Source organism: Scheffersomyces spartinae (genome assembly GCF_019049425.1).
Source record: "Scheffersomyces spartinae strain ARV_011 chromosome Unknown scaffold_6, whole genome shotgun sequence".
Classification (NCBI taxonomy): Eukaryota; Fungi; Ascomycota; class Pichiomycetes; order Serinales; family Debaryomycetaceae; genus Lizanozyma; species Lizanozyma spartinae.
This window is the reverse complement of record NW_025065053.1, coordinates 499,215-513,754: the sequence shown is the minus strand read 5'-3', so window position 1 is coordinate 513,754 and position 14,540 is coordinate 499,215. Positions and strand designations below refer to the sequence as shown.

Below are 14,540 nucleotides of genomic sequence, written 5' to 3'. Positions count from 1 at the left end.
AATATTTACTACCTAAATTAATTATATAAACAGAGTTCCAACATTTTATGATGTAACAAACAAATACCCAATAGTGGCAACACCAACCATGGTTGTCCAAACTGAGAAGAAAGTGCTTGGACCATTCATTTCTACATTACCTTTACGGCCAAACCATACTTTTCCACCGTAGTCTAACAGAGCAGCTTCTGCCAAATTACTCTTGGAATCGGAGTAAGGAGGGTATCTTGATTTAAGTGTGATATCCTTCCATAAAGGCTGTTCAATTGTAGTCCTTTCGTGAGTAAAGTTACGGAATGAAAACCATCCATGATAAGCACCATATCCAGATTCTCCAATTCCACCAAATGGGGCATTTGCCAAACCAACATGTAAAATAGTATCATTGATCATTAGCCCACCAGATCTAATGGTTCTAGCGATTTTAGCAACTAAAGCATTCTTTTCAGGAGCAGTTGAACCACTAGTAAAAATGTACTGTGCTAAAGGTGTATCATGACGGGTTATAACCTCCGAAAGTGCCCTATCCAAGTTTGCATAGCTGACAATTGGAAGGATAGGGCCAAAGATTTCACCTTTCATTGTGGAATCTTCCCATGTAGCACCATCAACAATCAGTGGAGGAATGTATCTAGTAGCAGCATCAGCATTCTTATATCCACCAGTAACAATAGTACCGCTTGTTGTTTCCAACATTTTGTAAAGACTCTTGAAAGCTCTTTCATGAATAATATGAGTATATGATTTATTATCCTTGTTAAGACCAACGAAGAATTCCTCATCAACAACTCTGGTAAGTTCCTTCACAAATTTCTCTCTTAGTTTCTCTGGAACTAAAACATAATCAACAGCCACACAAGTTTGACCCGCATTGGTGAATCTACCCCAGGCAATTCTTCTGGCAATTGTTGGCAAGTCTTTGTCCTTGACATCATCCAAAATGATACCTGGTGATTTCCCACCTAATTCCAAGATAACTGGAGTCAATGTTTCAGCTGCTTTCTTTGCAATAATAGTTCCTACCATGTTGTTTCCAGTGTACATAATTTTGTCAAACTTTTGATTCAAAAGTTCTGTGGTTTCTGGAACAGCACCATTGACGGCATAGTAAATGTCAGGATCTAAAGCAGATGTGATAATCTCAGTAAATAATTGGGAGAAATGTGGTGTCAGTTCAGAAGTTTTCATCACAACAGAATTACCAGCTGCAAGAGCACCAATAATACCAGAAAGTGAAAGGAACAAGGGGTAATTGAAAGGCGTAATGATAAGAACCACTCCAAGAGGAATTCTTTCAACATAAACAGGAGAATTCTTCAAACTAAATGGAACATCTTTCACTGGTTCCTTCTTTACCCACTTGTGTAAGTTAGCCATAGTATGAACCAATTCTGCCAAAGAAACGTTCAATTCCATATCCTTTGTTTCAGTGGGGGAACGATAAAAGTCCTTTTCCAAAGCTCTGCTGATAGCTTCTCCATTATCTTTAATGGCAAAGTATAAGTTTCTCAACTGATTCAACCGGAATTGGACACTGCTTAACTTGTTTTCTTTAACAAAAGAGTCTCTGAGTCTCTGGACACCGAATGAGATCTCTTTTAAAGGAGTGTAATCAAGAGGCCCAGTTTCAGAATCAGAAGTGGATACCTTCTTTACGGTGGTTTCTTGTTTGCTAACTTTCTTGATACCTTCAGCCATATTAAATACGATATAGATGCTATACTACTTGTTGAAAAGTGTATGAATTATAAGTTTGTAGAGCTAGGAAGCTAAAAGTTGTTAATTTCTTGACAGCGCAATGTAGCTATTTAATACTTCAGTTAAAATCAAGGTGTTGAGAAGGAAGTGTATACAGTTGTGTGCCTTAACTTGGAACGTGTGGAGAATGCAAAATCACCTTGAAAAGCCGAAAACTAGTGGGTTACATTGTATCTCCAAAAAACGGCGATAAGATGGGAATTACTTAATTCAGTAGTTGGAAGAAAGAAACCAATTGATTCCCCTCACATTTTGCGCCATACAAATGTCACATGGACCATGCCAAAATATCGCATTGCTTTCACAAAAGAAGCCCTTGAACATGTTTCTCGACATTTATGGGGTTATCATGTGCAACAGTATACAGTTAGTGCCTGTCTCAAAGGTGGCAATACTTTTGTCAGGTGAATACCATCCTCATTGGTATGTTAATAGCACTTTTAAATCAGTTTGGTCTTAAAGTAACATAAAATAGAGTTACTAAAGGTGTCACATGAATTAAAGAAGTATAGATAAGAGTAGCATCTGATAAAAAATGTATCAATAATCTTGTAATAGCTTACATAGCTAAATTTAATATATAGCTGCTAATAAGTGCTTTAACAGCTATAGTTATAGAAATAGCTAAAAATGCTATACATTGTAAATTTAATGATAAAGTTAATAAACCGGCTGATTGATAATCAATAAAACTAATAATATTTCATATGTAGCTACAGCTATAACCCAAACAAAGAAGAAAATAATGTATATATTGAACCATAATCCGTTTCTTTATCTTTACTAGTTGCACCATGAAGTCCTATTATTTACAAATCATAGTAATAAAGATGCTTCAAAATACATCTAGAACGATGTCATATCTTTGACACATCAAGTTAATTGATACTATTAAACCTGAATTTGGTGGAGCTTAGGAGGAGACAGTGCAAGCTCCAGAACGATTCCACGTCTATATTTACTTTCCGGTGCTAATATCCGAATCTAGCATATACCCCGAACCATTCTCAATCTTCTTCGTTGTTCATAACTTGTGAAATTTTAGGTCCATTTAGATAGCAAACGGTTTTATGCACGTGAATGCAACAACTGGTGACCTATGGTGCGCATTTAGAGTAGTTTGCACCCCACGAATGGTTTGAGTTTTTTTTGATGATTTATCAATGCGAAATGTCTCTCAGCCCTTCAACAAGACTACTTTCTTCCGTGGACTCTGATCTGATCATAAACAACCAAAGAAAACTTTTACATCCAGCTGGAAGGTCCACTACACTAGTTTAAGAACGAAATGTGATTTGAGTTATATTTACGTACTAAGAAAGACCGTATTAAATGAAGAGAAACATCTCAGTAAACAACGTCATAACTTTGTGCAATACCCGACAAACTAACGAATTCTATGAGGTTACAATGTTTTTCAGCAGAAACTGTAGAAATACCATCGGTTATAAAATTACGTACTTATAAACCTACGTCACTACATGATGTTAACTTCATGACCGTTTTTATCACATTCTTGTAAGTACTACCTGGTCACTTCTTTCTTGCTTCTTCCACTACATTCCTTAAAATAAGTAAGCAATCATTTGTAATAACTTACACACTACTCTTTTACAGCCTTACAGTTTGGATACAGCACGACCCCCACAAGATTACAAGGATACCTTTTATCATTACTTAGGGTGTTGTCTATGTTGCTAGATATTTATTAAGTTTAAACCGAAGTATATTATTTTGTATTCCAGTTACTCATCTTCTCAAGCGCTTAAGCTTTTAATAAGTGTGTGACTATTGCAATTTATCTTTCAAAGAACCTCCGATAGTTTTGTGTTTAGTTTGTCCTTTGCCATTGTTAATCATCTTCACCTCTTAAGCTGGTGATAATCAGTTACATACAAAAGTTTCCATTCCAAGAGCATATGGCACATCCAGAGGTTGGTTTTACCGCCAGCGGGATGAAGGCTCCAGTTCCAACAAGCCCGATACGGAGGTCGCTGATTTTAGATCTGCAAACTTCACCGAAGAAGCCACCTCATCCCAATACATCTAGTGCAAGCACTAGACTTATGGTCCACAAAGATACCCATTTGAAGTCATGCTTGTCGTTGAATAGTGATATTGGAGACAATACTCCTGGACTTGGAAACCAAATACAACATCCTTCATTCATAGTTCATGACGACATTGTCAGTCCAAATAAACACGGCCTTTTGGGTTTGAACCTGAAACGTGTAGTTACACCTGCTAATGACGAAGAATATGCTCATTCACATCTGGCTTTGGACTCCACATTGATGGAGAATAATAACAGTTCAGTTTCCAGTTTAAACTCACCACCTTCGTACGCTAATGAGAAGTCGCCTAAAATTGGTATTGATCCTGTTATTATGAGTAGTGATGGTGCTCCATCATCATCAACTTCTTCACCAGGAACTAATTACAGCGGTGCTTTGAAATCCAATAGTATTCTTAACTCATTGGATAGAAATAAAAGTCCCATTAGTTTGAGTGAAAGATTAGAGGAAGGCTTTCAGAAGTTACATTTGCTTATAGGTATAACAGGATGTTTGGCTGCTCGTAAAAATATGTTTCTTTTAATTGAAAAATTATTTGAACTATATACTCATGAGAAATTGGAAATCCAAATTATACTTACCGAAACAGCCGAACTTATCTTGAAAGAGAAGCTTCCTAAATTTGAAAGTTTAGGAGTAAAAATCTGGTACTTTGATGATAGTAAACATTATTATCAGGCTAGTAAAGCCAAAGCAAAGAAGCAAGAACTTGTAAGATGTGCAGATCTGAACCAGAAAGAACCTCCTAAATTTCTTAGCTCTAGTTTATTGACTCAGTATTCTTTAGCCTACAATTTGCAGAGATGGACTGATGTCTTATTAATTGCTCCTTTATCAGCAAACATGATGGCTAAATTGATAAATGGACTCAGTGATGATCTTCTCACTGAAGTACTTCATTTATGGCCAGCTCCATTACCTCCATCACAAGGAGTTCCCAGGGTAACTTCTCCCAAAGACATGACTGTTTTATCCAATGACCAGTTACTGCCCAAACCAATTATTGCCGCCCTAGCCTTAACTGGAGCAATGTACGCACATCCTATTACCAAAAGGCAGTTAATTCTTTTACAAGAGACATATCCTAATATGAGTATATTGAAGCCAGTGGAAAAGTATGTGGATGTTGATGGTAAGATCACTATGGGAGGAATGAGAGCATGGAGAGAAGTTGTTACCTTTGTTATGCAAAAACTTGGACCACCAGTTGAGAATGAGGATGACGAGGAGGACGAAGAAGAAAATGCGGACAAAGAGGACGAAGATGACGATAATGAAGACGAGATCAATAATTCAATAGGAGACAAAGAAATTGATGAAGAAGCTGAAGGCGAGTATCATGATTATGATGAAGATATAGATGAAGAAGAAAGGAAGAAAGCTAATGGTAAGTAGACCAGGTTGCCATAGTATTTTCATTCTATGTTTACGTAAGTATATCTCAGTGTATAGTAGTGTGTAATAAATTTGTACATTAGTATTAAGTAAACGTAGAAGCCTCATTGACATTTTATTGGCTGTGGTTTGATTAGTGTGGGGTAACACAAAAGACTTTATAATAGTAATCAGTTGATTTCCAAATTTCAACATCACTTTTTTACCCAACATCGTTTCAGTGACTATACGATATTGATAACGTAACTCTATAAAAAATGAGAACTTTTGATTACGATTCCAATTACTGTTCTAAGAAAACCATCAACATTGGTGGTATCAATGTCTATGTCTACAACACAGAGTCATTGAGTGAATACATTGCCAATTACAACAAAACAATTGAAGGTCCTCACGAAGGTCATGAAAAGTTTTTACAGTTACCATTAAATGTATTATATTTCATTCATTATCGTGGAGGAAGCTACATGAATACTGAAGCTTTTGGATATCGTACACTTCAATATATTCATGAGAATAAAGGAGACACTAAGGTCCCAGCTATATTTGTAACTTTTGATCTTCGCAACCATGGAGAACGTACATTAGATGAAGAGCGCAACAAGTCATGGAGTTCTGGTAATGAAACTCATGGTTTGGATATGGTTTCAGCCATTGAGGGAAATATTGCTGATATCAAGTTGATAATGGATTATTTACCAGCTTATTTGAATTTGGAAGCTCAATTGAACGATAAAGCCAAAAATATCCTTGAAACCAAGTTAGAGTATCGTAATTTCCTTTCAGGTTATTCATTAGGAGGTCATACTGTTATAAGATTCGCAGCTAAATTTCCAGAATTAGTAAGGACCATTAATACTGTGGTGGGATGTCCTGATTTGTCGTCATTACTCATTACCAGATTGAGAAAGATTAGTCTTAATGATTCTGCTTACGATAAAAAATGGTTTTATCATGAATACAATGAATTAAACCTAACTGATGAAGAGAAACAAAAGTACCCTGAACATTTCCACAATTACTTAAAACAACAAGATATTGATGTTTTTGAACATTTTAAATTTGCTAAAATCCCAATGTATGCTTGCTTTGGTACAGAAGATTCATTGACACCTCCAAAGTTATCTAAAGCTTGGGTTGAAATCTATGAGAATACCAATGAATACAGTGAATCGTTCTTTCAAAAATCAATTGGTCATGAATGTACAGAAGAGATGCTTAAAGGGTATGCCTCATGGATTATTAAGTTTTTGTAAGCGTATACTAGATGAAACGAATTTATACAAGGCATTAGTTTTGTTGTAACCTCCGTTGTTAGGAAAGATAAGTAGGCTTATTCTTTAACCTTTAATCGGGATAGTGGACGACCCTTCATATCAGCCCCCCAACGTGTATCCAATCAAGTGGAGTAGGATAGTTTTGGTTATTACTTGTTGTCTTTCTGTGCTACAAATCACTAAACTATAGGATACTCTTTTCCCTTACATATATGTAATATATACTGTATAGTTAAGTCATCACCGGTTCCGTGCAACCATGCAACAAGTGATAAAGCTGATGAGACTGAGACTGGATTCAACAAGCATTACCCCAACTACGGAAACACAACTATATATCGCTCTCTTGTAAGTTATAAGAACTACTATTAACTTACCTAACTGTATACGCCTTATTAATGTATTTCCTTTAGGTTAACAGAAGTGTTCCTCTATGATGACACCTATCAAAGAAACACACCTTTTGTTTGTGTCACTAAAACCAAATTTACAAAGTGGGGATCTGTAGTTAAACAGGATAGAATGGATACGAACAATCCATATAACACACAAGGGTTTAAGAGCTTTTAATTGAGGCTAAGTGCTACCAATATCCATTTGATTACATTCAATACGTCAAAACTTCTAGTAGTGAGGCGGTACAATCATACTTTAATTTTTCTATTTGATTTGGATAGAGAAGACTGACTGTGATTTGACTGTGATTTGTTTTTGTAGTAGAGATGAAAGAAAACGAAAACAATAATAATAATAATAGTAATATTGTTTCATCAATGGATGGAAGCGGTATACGAGGTGGTGAGTCTACGAGTATTGGTGGAATTGGATCTATCAATTCCGGTGCCTCAATTTCTTCAGGTCCAATGGGGGGGTCTCAAGATGATACTATTAATTTCATCAATTTCAACCAAGATGCATCTTATGTTCTGATTGGAACAAATACAGGGTACAAGATTTTCAACTGTACACCTTCATTTGGTAAATGTTATCAATGGAGGAAATATGAATCTGTCGGCATTGTGGAAATGCTTTATACAACATCACTTGTTGCTGTGGTAATGTTAGGAGAAGAGGTAGGTTCATCTCCTCGTAAACTTAAAATCATCAATACAAAAAGACAATCAACTATCAGTGATCTAATATTTCCAAATACAATTCTACAAGTAAAGTTAACCAGACACAGGTTGGTGGTGATTTTGGAAACTCAAATTTATATTTATGATATTGGTACGTTGAAGCTTTTACATACCATAGAAACTAGTTCGAATCCTACTGGATTATGTACTATTTCAACTGATGAAAATAATTCAGTTTTAGCATATCCTTCTCCACCAAGAACAATAGCACATGATTCTTTACTTGTGGCAGGTATTAATACCAATGGAGGGGTTAATCTGGTACAAAATAACATCCAATCAGTAAGCAATACTCCTAATAGAATTGGTGATGTTATAATATTCAATTTGAACACCCTACAGCCAGTTTCAGTGATTGAAGCACATAAGGCTACCTTGGCATCAATGGCACTTTCTTGTGATGGTTCGTTGTTAGCTACTGCTAGTGACAAGGGTACAATTGTTAGGATATTTTCAGTTGATTCAGGTATCAAACTATTCCAATTCCGTAGAGGAACTTACAGTACAAAAATTTGGTCTCTTCGATTTAGTCTTGATAATAAGTACGTGGTTGCGACAAGTTCCAGTGATACAGTACATATATTCCGTTTGGGAGAAGATGAAAAGTTAAAGTCATATCCAAGGAAAGTTACAGTTGTTTCTCCCTCGCTGTCCAGAATTCCAGAATTGGAAATCACCCCATCAAAGTCAAATGATAGTCAAAAGCAAGATTCTCATACAGGAGGAGGGTCTGGGGGAATGAAATCACTTACAAGTTCAACGGAACTAGATGAAGATCTAGATGAAGATGAAGACGAAGACAGCGATGTTGACGAAGAACCAGAGCCTTCCAATTCTTCTAATACTAAACAAAGAAAATTATCTCAAGGCTCATACAATAGCGTTAATTCAGCCATGTCTGATGATAAAGTTGAACCAGTAGTTGATCAAACTAGATTATCAGTTGCTCGATTGATTAGAAGACAGTCTCAAAGCCTAGGCAGGAGAGCTGCTCAAAGAATGGGAGATTTTCTTCCCTCCAAATTTTCATCCATTTTAGAACCCATAAGGCACTTTGCATCGTTGAAGATTAATTCAACTTCCAAAGATACAAAGTCTATTGCAGCTATCAATTGCGAAATTCAACAAAATGTTGTTCCTAAATCATATTTGAAGGATCACACTAGTTTGTCTCCTGAACAACGAGAAGAAACTCTGAGAATGAATTTACTTCATGTTAACGTTGTTACATCTGATGGAACCTTCTACGTATATGGATTGGATCCAGAAAGAGGTGGAGATTGTATACTATTGCACCAATATTCTTTATTAGAAGATAGTGGTTAAAGTTTTCATAATCCTTAACATGCATGTCATTATATATAAGTATCTGCAATACTCGTAGTATAGTGTAAATGAAAACGTATTTCTATTTCATCTTTAACCAATTAAAAAAAACCAATCAAATAATACTGTAAAAAATTGGGGCGAGCTGGGAATTGAACCCAGGGCCTCTCGCATGCTTGTGTTAATTACTAGGTAATCGCCACCCAAAGCGAGAATCATACCACTAGACCACACGCCCATTCTTGTTACAAACAGTCCAAAGTATTTATGTGACATTTTTGCCACAACTTATAAATTGGTTTTTCCACGAAAATAAACGGTATCTTTCAAAGTATAAGAAACAGACTGTGAATTCGCAGCTTCGTGTTTAACTTAACACCTGGTTAAAGATGGTAGTATGTTGCTTGTCGTAAACAGCAGGCGTGTCGGATCTCATCCAACTGGTATTTTATAGTTTTATATAGCTTAAAGTAGATGCACAATTTCATTGCCAATAAAGTGATATAATTCAACGTATATTAAAAGTATTTCCCCAATAAAAAGTCCATTTAGAATAATTCATATTTACCGTTCCTTTAATAAATCTTTGCTGGATCAGCCATACTATAATCAACCCAACTAGCCATACAATTTTGATCTTGTAAATGGTCCCAGCGAGAAAACAGACCAGTTTTACAACGAGCTACATTCTTTGAGTTGGGACAATTCAAATATGGATCATGTTCATATCCAATATCTCTGAACCAATGGATTTTAGATTTATCAGCAAATAATCCCAACCCAATAGAATGAACAGGAGCATCACCCCATCTTTCGTAATAAAATTTCCCAGTTGAGTCTAAATGTTTAAACCAATTTGTATATGCTTCACCTCTAAAGAAATCCATATCACCAATTTCAAAATTAGACCAGAAATGACAAGTGGAATAACCTCCAGCGATCTCAGCCTTCTTAGGATTTTGCTGATTTTCAAGTAACCATTGGAAGGCACCATTCGGATTTATATATTTGTAGTTATCATCCGAATTTAAAAACTTGATGGTTTCTGGCCAAAGTGTTGTAACAGAATCTTCAATATCGTATAATGAAAGTGTGAATCCATAGACCTTTTGTGTTCCTTCAAGATACTTAAAAACATCATACTTAATATCAGTGAAAAACTTCACTTGGGGTTCAATTCTCCAGTAATATTTGAACTTTAGTAATTCAGGAATATTATAGAATGTTCCAGAATAGAAACGACACATGTTGTGATATGAAAGCTTATTGGCATATGCAACGCTTTTTTCTGTAAGAATCTTCATGGCTTCCTCAGCCTTCTTAGCATCTATACTCGAAGGCCTGGCCCATAAATCCCTGGGAATAGTTATGAAGTTCATCGGAGCATTACTGACCTCCTTCACTTTGGCTTTGAATCTTTCACTGAAAGGTGAATCATTGATAAAAGTATAGGGATACATGAACTTACTATTAAATGAAGCTTCAAATTGTCTTATTGTACTGGCAATTTGTCTTGCTTCCGAGTTTCTCACAAGTGCTAAAATTGTAGCATTCGCATGAACATATTTGGAGATATCTTCTGGAGGTCTGATAGAGTTAATATCATAATCTTTAGGTTCATTGATTTCTATGTTCATTAATTTTTGATATGATTCTCTGTTGAGTTCAAGAATACGTTCTGGATCACCTTGTTTATTGAAAGGATTTGTGAAAGTCATTTTGACATCGCCTTTAGATACAGAAACACCTTCAGGAAACAGAGTATCTTGCTTAGATCCATGTGTATTTGGTTCTGACCCAGATTCAAGTGTATATGGACCATTGAAAGTGTCATAAAGTTTAGAGGTTCCTTGTCGTATTTGATCTTTAACAAGGTTCCAGTGGTGTACTTGGATTTTAGCATATACTACCACTAGCATAATGACCATAGCTAAAAACACCCATCTGCGCAACCGGAACATTGGCAATGCCATAATTCATTTACCAAAAATTGTTGCTGAAGAAGAAAGAACGAAACATTGAAAGAAGGAGTGAAAATGAATGAAAAGTTATCAGGGTTCCTGAAATAGAAGCAATTCTAACAAAGTATTCGGTTGCGTGTCGCAGGTTGCAATTTGTGTACTTAATACTATAAATGCCGAATAACACGCCTTTTTTGACGAATTGTTCTTGCGGTGGTGTCCCTTAAAGGTCAACCAGTTTACTATTACTTCATGGTTGCGAAGCAATTCCAGTGAACTCCTTATTTCTTTCAAGATCATTAGACATCCAAATTGACTGGTGTTAGACTATGACGTTGTATTTGTAACAGTTTCATTTACTCTTTGGAAGATACTTGCAATCAGATAGCGATTGCAAATTTGTTCCGCAAAGTTTAAAAAGTAACCAGTAATCTTAGATCAAAGGCGAACTTATAACAAAAGACCTATCATTACTGCAATATACATAACGTCCTTTAACATGTGTAATCTTTAATCTCCCTTATATTACAGTAAGTTAAATCACTGTATTCTTTATCGAGTCACGTGATCAGACAAAAAATTTCCCACTCAAAATCTACGATGCTCTTCTTCCAAACCATCTAGTATACTTAACATTAATTCCAATAAGCCAATGATAGCCGAACGTAAAAGACTATCAAGTGGTCTTACAGTCACCTCTAAGGTTTTTGTGCGTTCCAGAAATGGAGGTGCTACAAAAATCGTCAGAGAACATTACTTACGGAATGATATTCCATGCTATTCTAAAGCATGTACCAAATGCCACCAATTATTACAGGCTGATGCTAAAGGTGATTTGGCCAAGATGATTTTCTCCGAAAGTCCTCTAGCTCTCAAGGGAAGCTCTAATGGACACTATGTTGTCGTGGATACTAATATTTTACTTCATGCCATTGATTTGGTAGAGAATATCAACTGTTTCTACGACGTTATCATTCCACAAACAGCTCTTGAAGAAGTTCGTAATAGATCGTTACCAATTTACCATAGAGTTAGAGGTTTAGTCAAATCTGAAGATAAAAGATTTGCCGTTGTGCATAACGAATTTAACGAAGCAGCATATGTGGTTAGAGAGAAAGGAGAACTGATCAATGATAGAAATGATAGGGCAATCAGAAAGCTTTGTACTTGGTATGATACCCATATCAATAGAGATAACAGCAAAACTAAAATAGATATAGTATTTGTTTGCAACGATAGAGATAATAGAAAGAAGGCATCTGCCAGTGGGATCAAGGCTTATTCTTTAGCTGAATACATTGATTTATTGCCCAATGGAGAAGAATTGAGAGATTCTGTTCCACAAGATGATCAAGATTTCAAAGCTGATAAGACGGAAACAATGTTTCCTGAATACTACTCCAATGCAAGACTCATGGGTGGGATCCGTAATGGTACATTATATCAAGGTATCATGCATATATCATCATATAATGTTTTAGAAGGTCAGGTCACTGTTCCTGCTTTTAAAAAACCATTATTAGTCATAGGGACAAAGAACTTGAACAGATCTTTTAACGCTGATTCTGTTGTTGTGGAATTACTTCCTAAGGATAAATGGAGAGAACCCTCCAGTACCATTGTGGATGAAAGCACAATTGGTGAAAACGATAATCCTGAAGAAGATAACGACGATGCCAGCACTAATGACGGTCCCACAAGTTTAATATCAGATAACGAAAGGAAAATGTTAGCTAATGAAGCTATCAGATCAACGGCTGCTTCTGCCGAAAAGAAATTGTTACCAACAGCTAAAGTTGTGGGGATTGTCAGAAGATCATGGAGATATTATGTTGGTCAGATTGCTCCCACTTCAGTTTCTGCAGAACATGGTCATTCATCAAAGAGCTGTTTTGTAATTTTGATGGACCCTTTATTACCAAAGATAAGAATTCAAACTCGGAAAGCTCATGAATTATTGGGTCAAAGAATTGTTGTTGCGGTTGATACATGGCCATCGAACTCAAAATATCCTCAAGGTCACTTTGTTCGTACTCTTGGAGAAATTGAGAGTGCTGAAGCTGAAACAGAAGCATTACTTTTGGAACATGACGTCGAATATAGACCATTCTCAAAGAGTGTTTTGGATTGTTTACCCTCTGAGGGTGATAATTGGGTTGTCCCAGAGAAATTAGATGGTGATGAACAATTAAAGAAGAGAGTTGATTTGAGAGATAAATTAGTTTGCTCTATTGATCCTCCAGGGTGTGTTGATATTGATGACGCATTACATGCTAAACCTTTAAGCAACGGTAATTATGAAGTTGGTGTCCATATTGCTGACGTTACACATTTTGTTAAGCCCGGAACTGCTTTGGATAATGAAGGTGCAGCAAGAGGTACATCTGTTTACTTGGTTGACAAGAGAATTGATATGCTACCAATGTTATTAGGTACCAACTTATGTTCCATTAAACCTTATGTTGAAAGGTTTGCATTTTCTGTTATTTGGGAATTGGATGAAGATGCCAATATTGTTGACGTGAGGTTTATGAAGTCTATAATTAAATCACGGGAAGCCTTTTCGTACGAGAAGGCACAGATAAGAATTGATGATGCCACTCAAACAGACGAATTAACCAACTCAATGAGAATTTTATTAAAGCTATCAAAGAAATTGAAGCAACAAAGAATTGATGCTGGTGCATTGAATTTGGCTTCACCGGAAGTCAAAGTTCATATGGATAGTGAGACATCCGATCCTGGTGAGGTTGAGATTAAAAAGCTATTAGAGACCAATTCTCTTGTTGAAGAATTTATGTTGCTTGCCAATATTTCTGTTGCTCGTAAGATTTATGATGCATACCCACAAACAGCTATGTTAAGAAGACACGCACCTCCTCCAGCTACCAACTTTGAAGCATTGAATGACATGCTTAACGTTCGCAAACCTGGTATGTCTGTTTCTTTGGAATCTTCAAAATCATTGGCTGATTCTCTTGATAGATGTGAAGACCCCAAGGATCCTTATTTCAACACTCTTTTGCGTATTATGGCCACAAGATGTATGATGGCTGCCGAATACTTTTCATCTGGTTCTTATGGATATCCCGAATTTAGACATTATGGTTTAGCTGTTGATATTTATACGCATTTCACCTCACCAATTAGAAGATATTGTGACGTGGTGGCACACAGACAATTAGCAGGAGCAATTGGATATGAGAATTTGGATTTGAGTCATCGAGATAAATCCAAAATGGAAATGATTGTTAAGAATATTAACAGACGTCATAGAAATGCTCAATTTGCTGGAAGAGCAAGTATAGAATATTATGTGGGGCAAGTTATGAGGAATAATGAGAGTGAACAAGAAGGATATGTTATCAAATGTTTCAATAATGGGTTGGTTGTTATAGTGCCTAAGTTTGGAGTAGAAGGGTTGATCAAATTGGAGGTCTTGGGTGATGTGAATTCCGCTGACTTTGATGAGAGCAAATATGAGTTAACATTCAATGATCATAATGGGAAAAAGAGAACTATTGGTGTTTTTGATAAGGTTCAAGTTGAAGTTAAATCTGTTAAAGATGAAGTTACAGGCAAAAGAAAGGCTCAACTCTCGTTGAAATAACA

At 36.1% G+C, this 14,540-nt stretch overlaps 6 protein-coding genes and 1 non-coding gene across 7 annotated transcripts; 4 read left to right on the top strand and 3 right to left on the bottom strand.

Annotated features, from left to right (window-relative positions):
• Nucleotides 1–45: 45 nt before the first annotated feature.
• On the bottom strand, nucleotides 46–1,698 carry KQ657_004461 (hexadecenal dehydrogenase; the record flags this gene model as incomplete). The annotated part of the gene is made up of 1 exon (XM_043195130.1): nucleotides 46–1,698. One exon carries the CDS (start codon nucleotides 1,696–1,698, stop codon nucleotides 46–48), a length of 1,653 nt encoding a protein of 550 aa, XP_043050327.1.
• A 1,979-nt stretch (nucleotides 1,699–3,677) lies between these two features.
• Nucleotides 3,678–5,228, top strand: KQ657_004460 (flavoprotein; the record flags this gene model as incomplete). Its single annotated transcript, XM_043195129.1, has 1 exon — nucleotides 3,678–5,228. One exon carries the CDS (start codon nucleotides 3,678–3,680, stop codon nucleotides 5,226–5,228), a length of 1,551 nt encoding a protein of 516 aa, XP_043050326.1.
• A 257-nt stretch (nucleotides 5,229–5,485) lies between these two features.
• On the top strand, nucleotides 5,486–6,484 carry KQ657_004459 (uncharacterized protein; the record flags this gene model as incomplete). Its single annotated transcript, XM_043195128.1, has 1 exon — nucleotides 5,486–6,484. The coding sequence occupies one exon, from the start codon at nucleotides 5,486–5,488 to the stop codon at nucleotides 6,482–6,484; it is 999 nt and encodes a 332-aa protein (XP_043050325.1).
• Nucleotides 6,485–7,278: 794 nt separating this feature from the next.
• On the top strand, nucleotides 7,279–8,967 carry ATG18 (phosphoinositide binding protein; the record flags this gene model as incomplete). The annotated part of the gene is made up of 1 exon (XM_043195127.1): nucleotides 7,279–8,967. The coding sequence occupies one exon, from the start codon at nucleotides 7,279–7,281 to the stop codon at nucleotides 8,965–8,967; it is 1,689 nt and encodes a 562-aa protein (XP_043050324.1).
• Nucleotides 8,968–9,104: 137 nt separating this feature from the next.
• Nucleotides 9,105–9,205, bottom strand: KQ657_004457. Its single transcript has one exon. It is a non-coding gene; the product is annotated as a tRNA-Pro (tRNA).
• Nucleotides 9,206–9,542: 337 nt separating this feature from the next.
• Nucleotides 9,543–10,685, bottom strand: KQ657_004456 (uncharacterized protein; the record flags this gene model as incomplete). Its single annotated transcript, XM_043195126.1, has 1 exon — nucleotides 9,543–10,685. One exon carries the CDS (start codon nucleotides 10,683–10,685, stop codon nucleotides 9,543–9,545), a length of 1,143 nt encoding a protein of 380 aa, XP_043050323.1.
• Nucleotides 10,686–11,580: 895 nt separating this feature from the next.
• On the top strand, nucleotides 11,581–14,538 carry DIS3 (exosome catalytic subunit; the record flags this gene model as incomplete). Its single annotated transcript, XM_043195125.1, has 1 exon — nucleotides 11,581–14,538. One exon carries the CDS (start codon nucleotides 11,581–11,583, stop codon nucleotides 14,536–14,538), a length of 2,958 nt encoding a protein of 985 aa, XP_043050322.1.
• Between the last annotated feature and the right edge of the window lie 2 nt (nucleotides 14,539–14,540).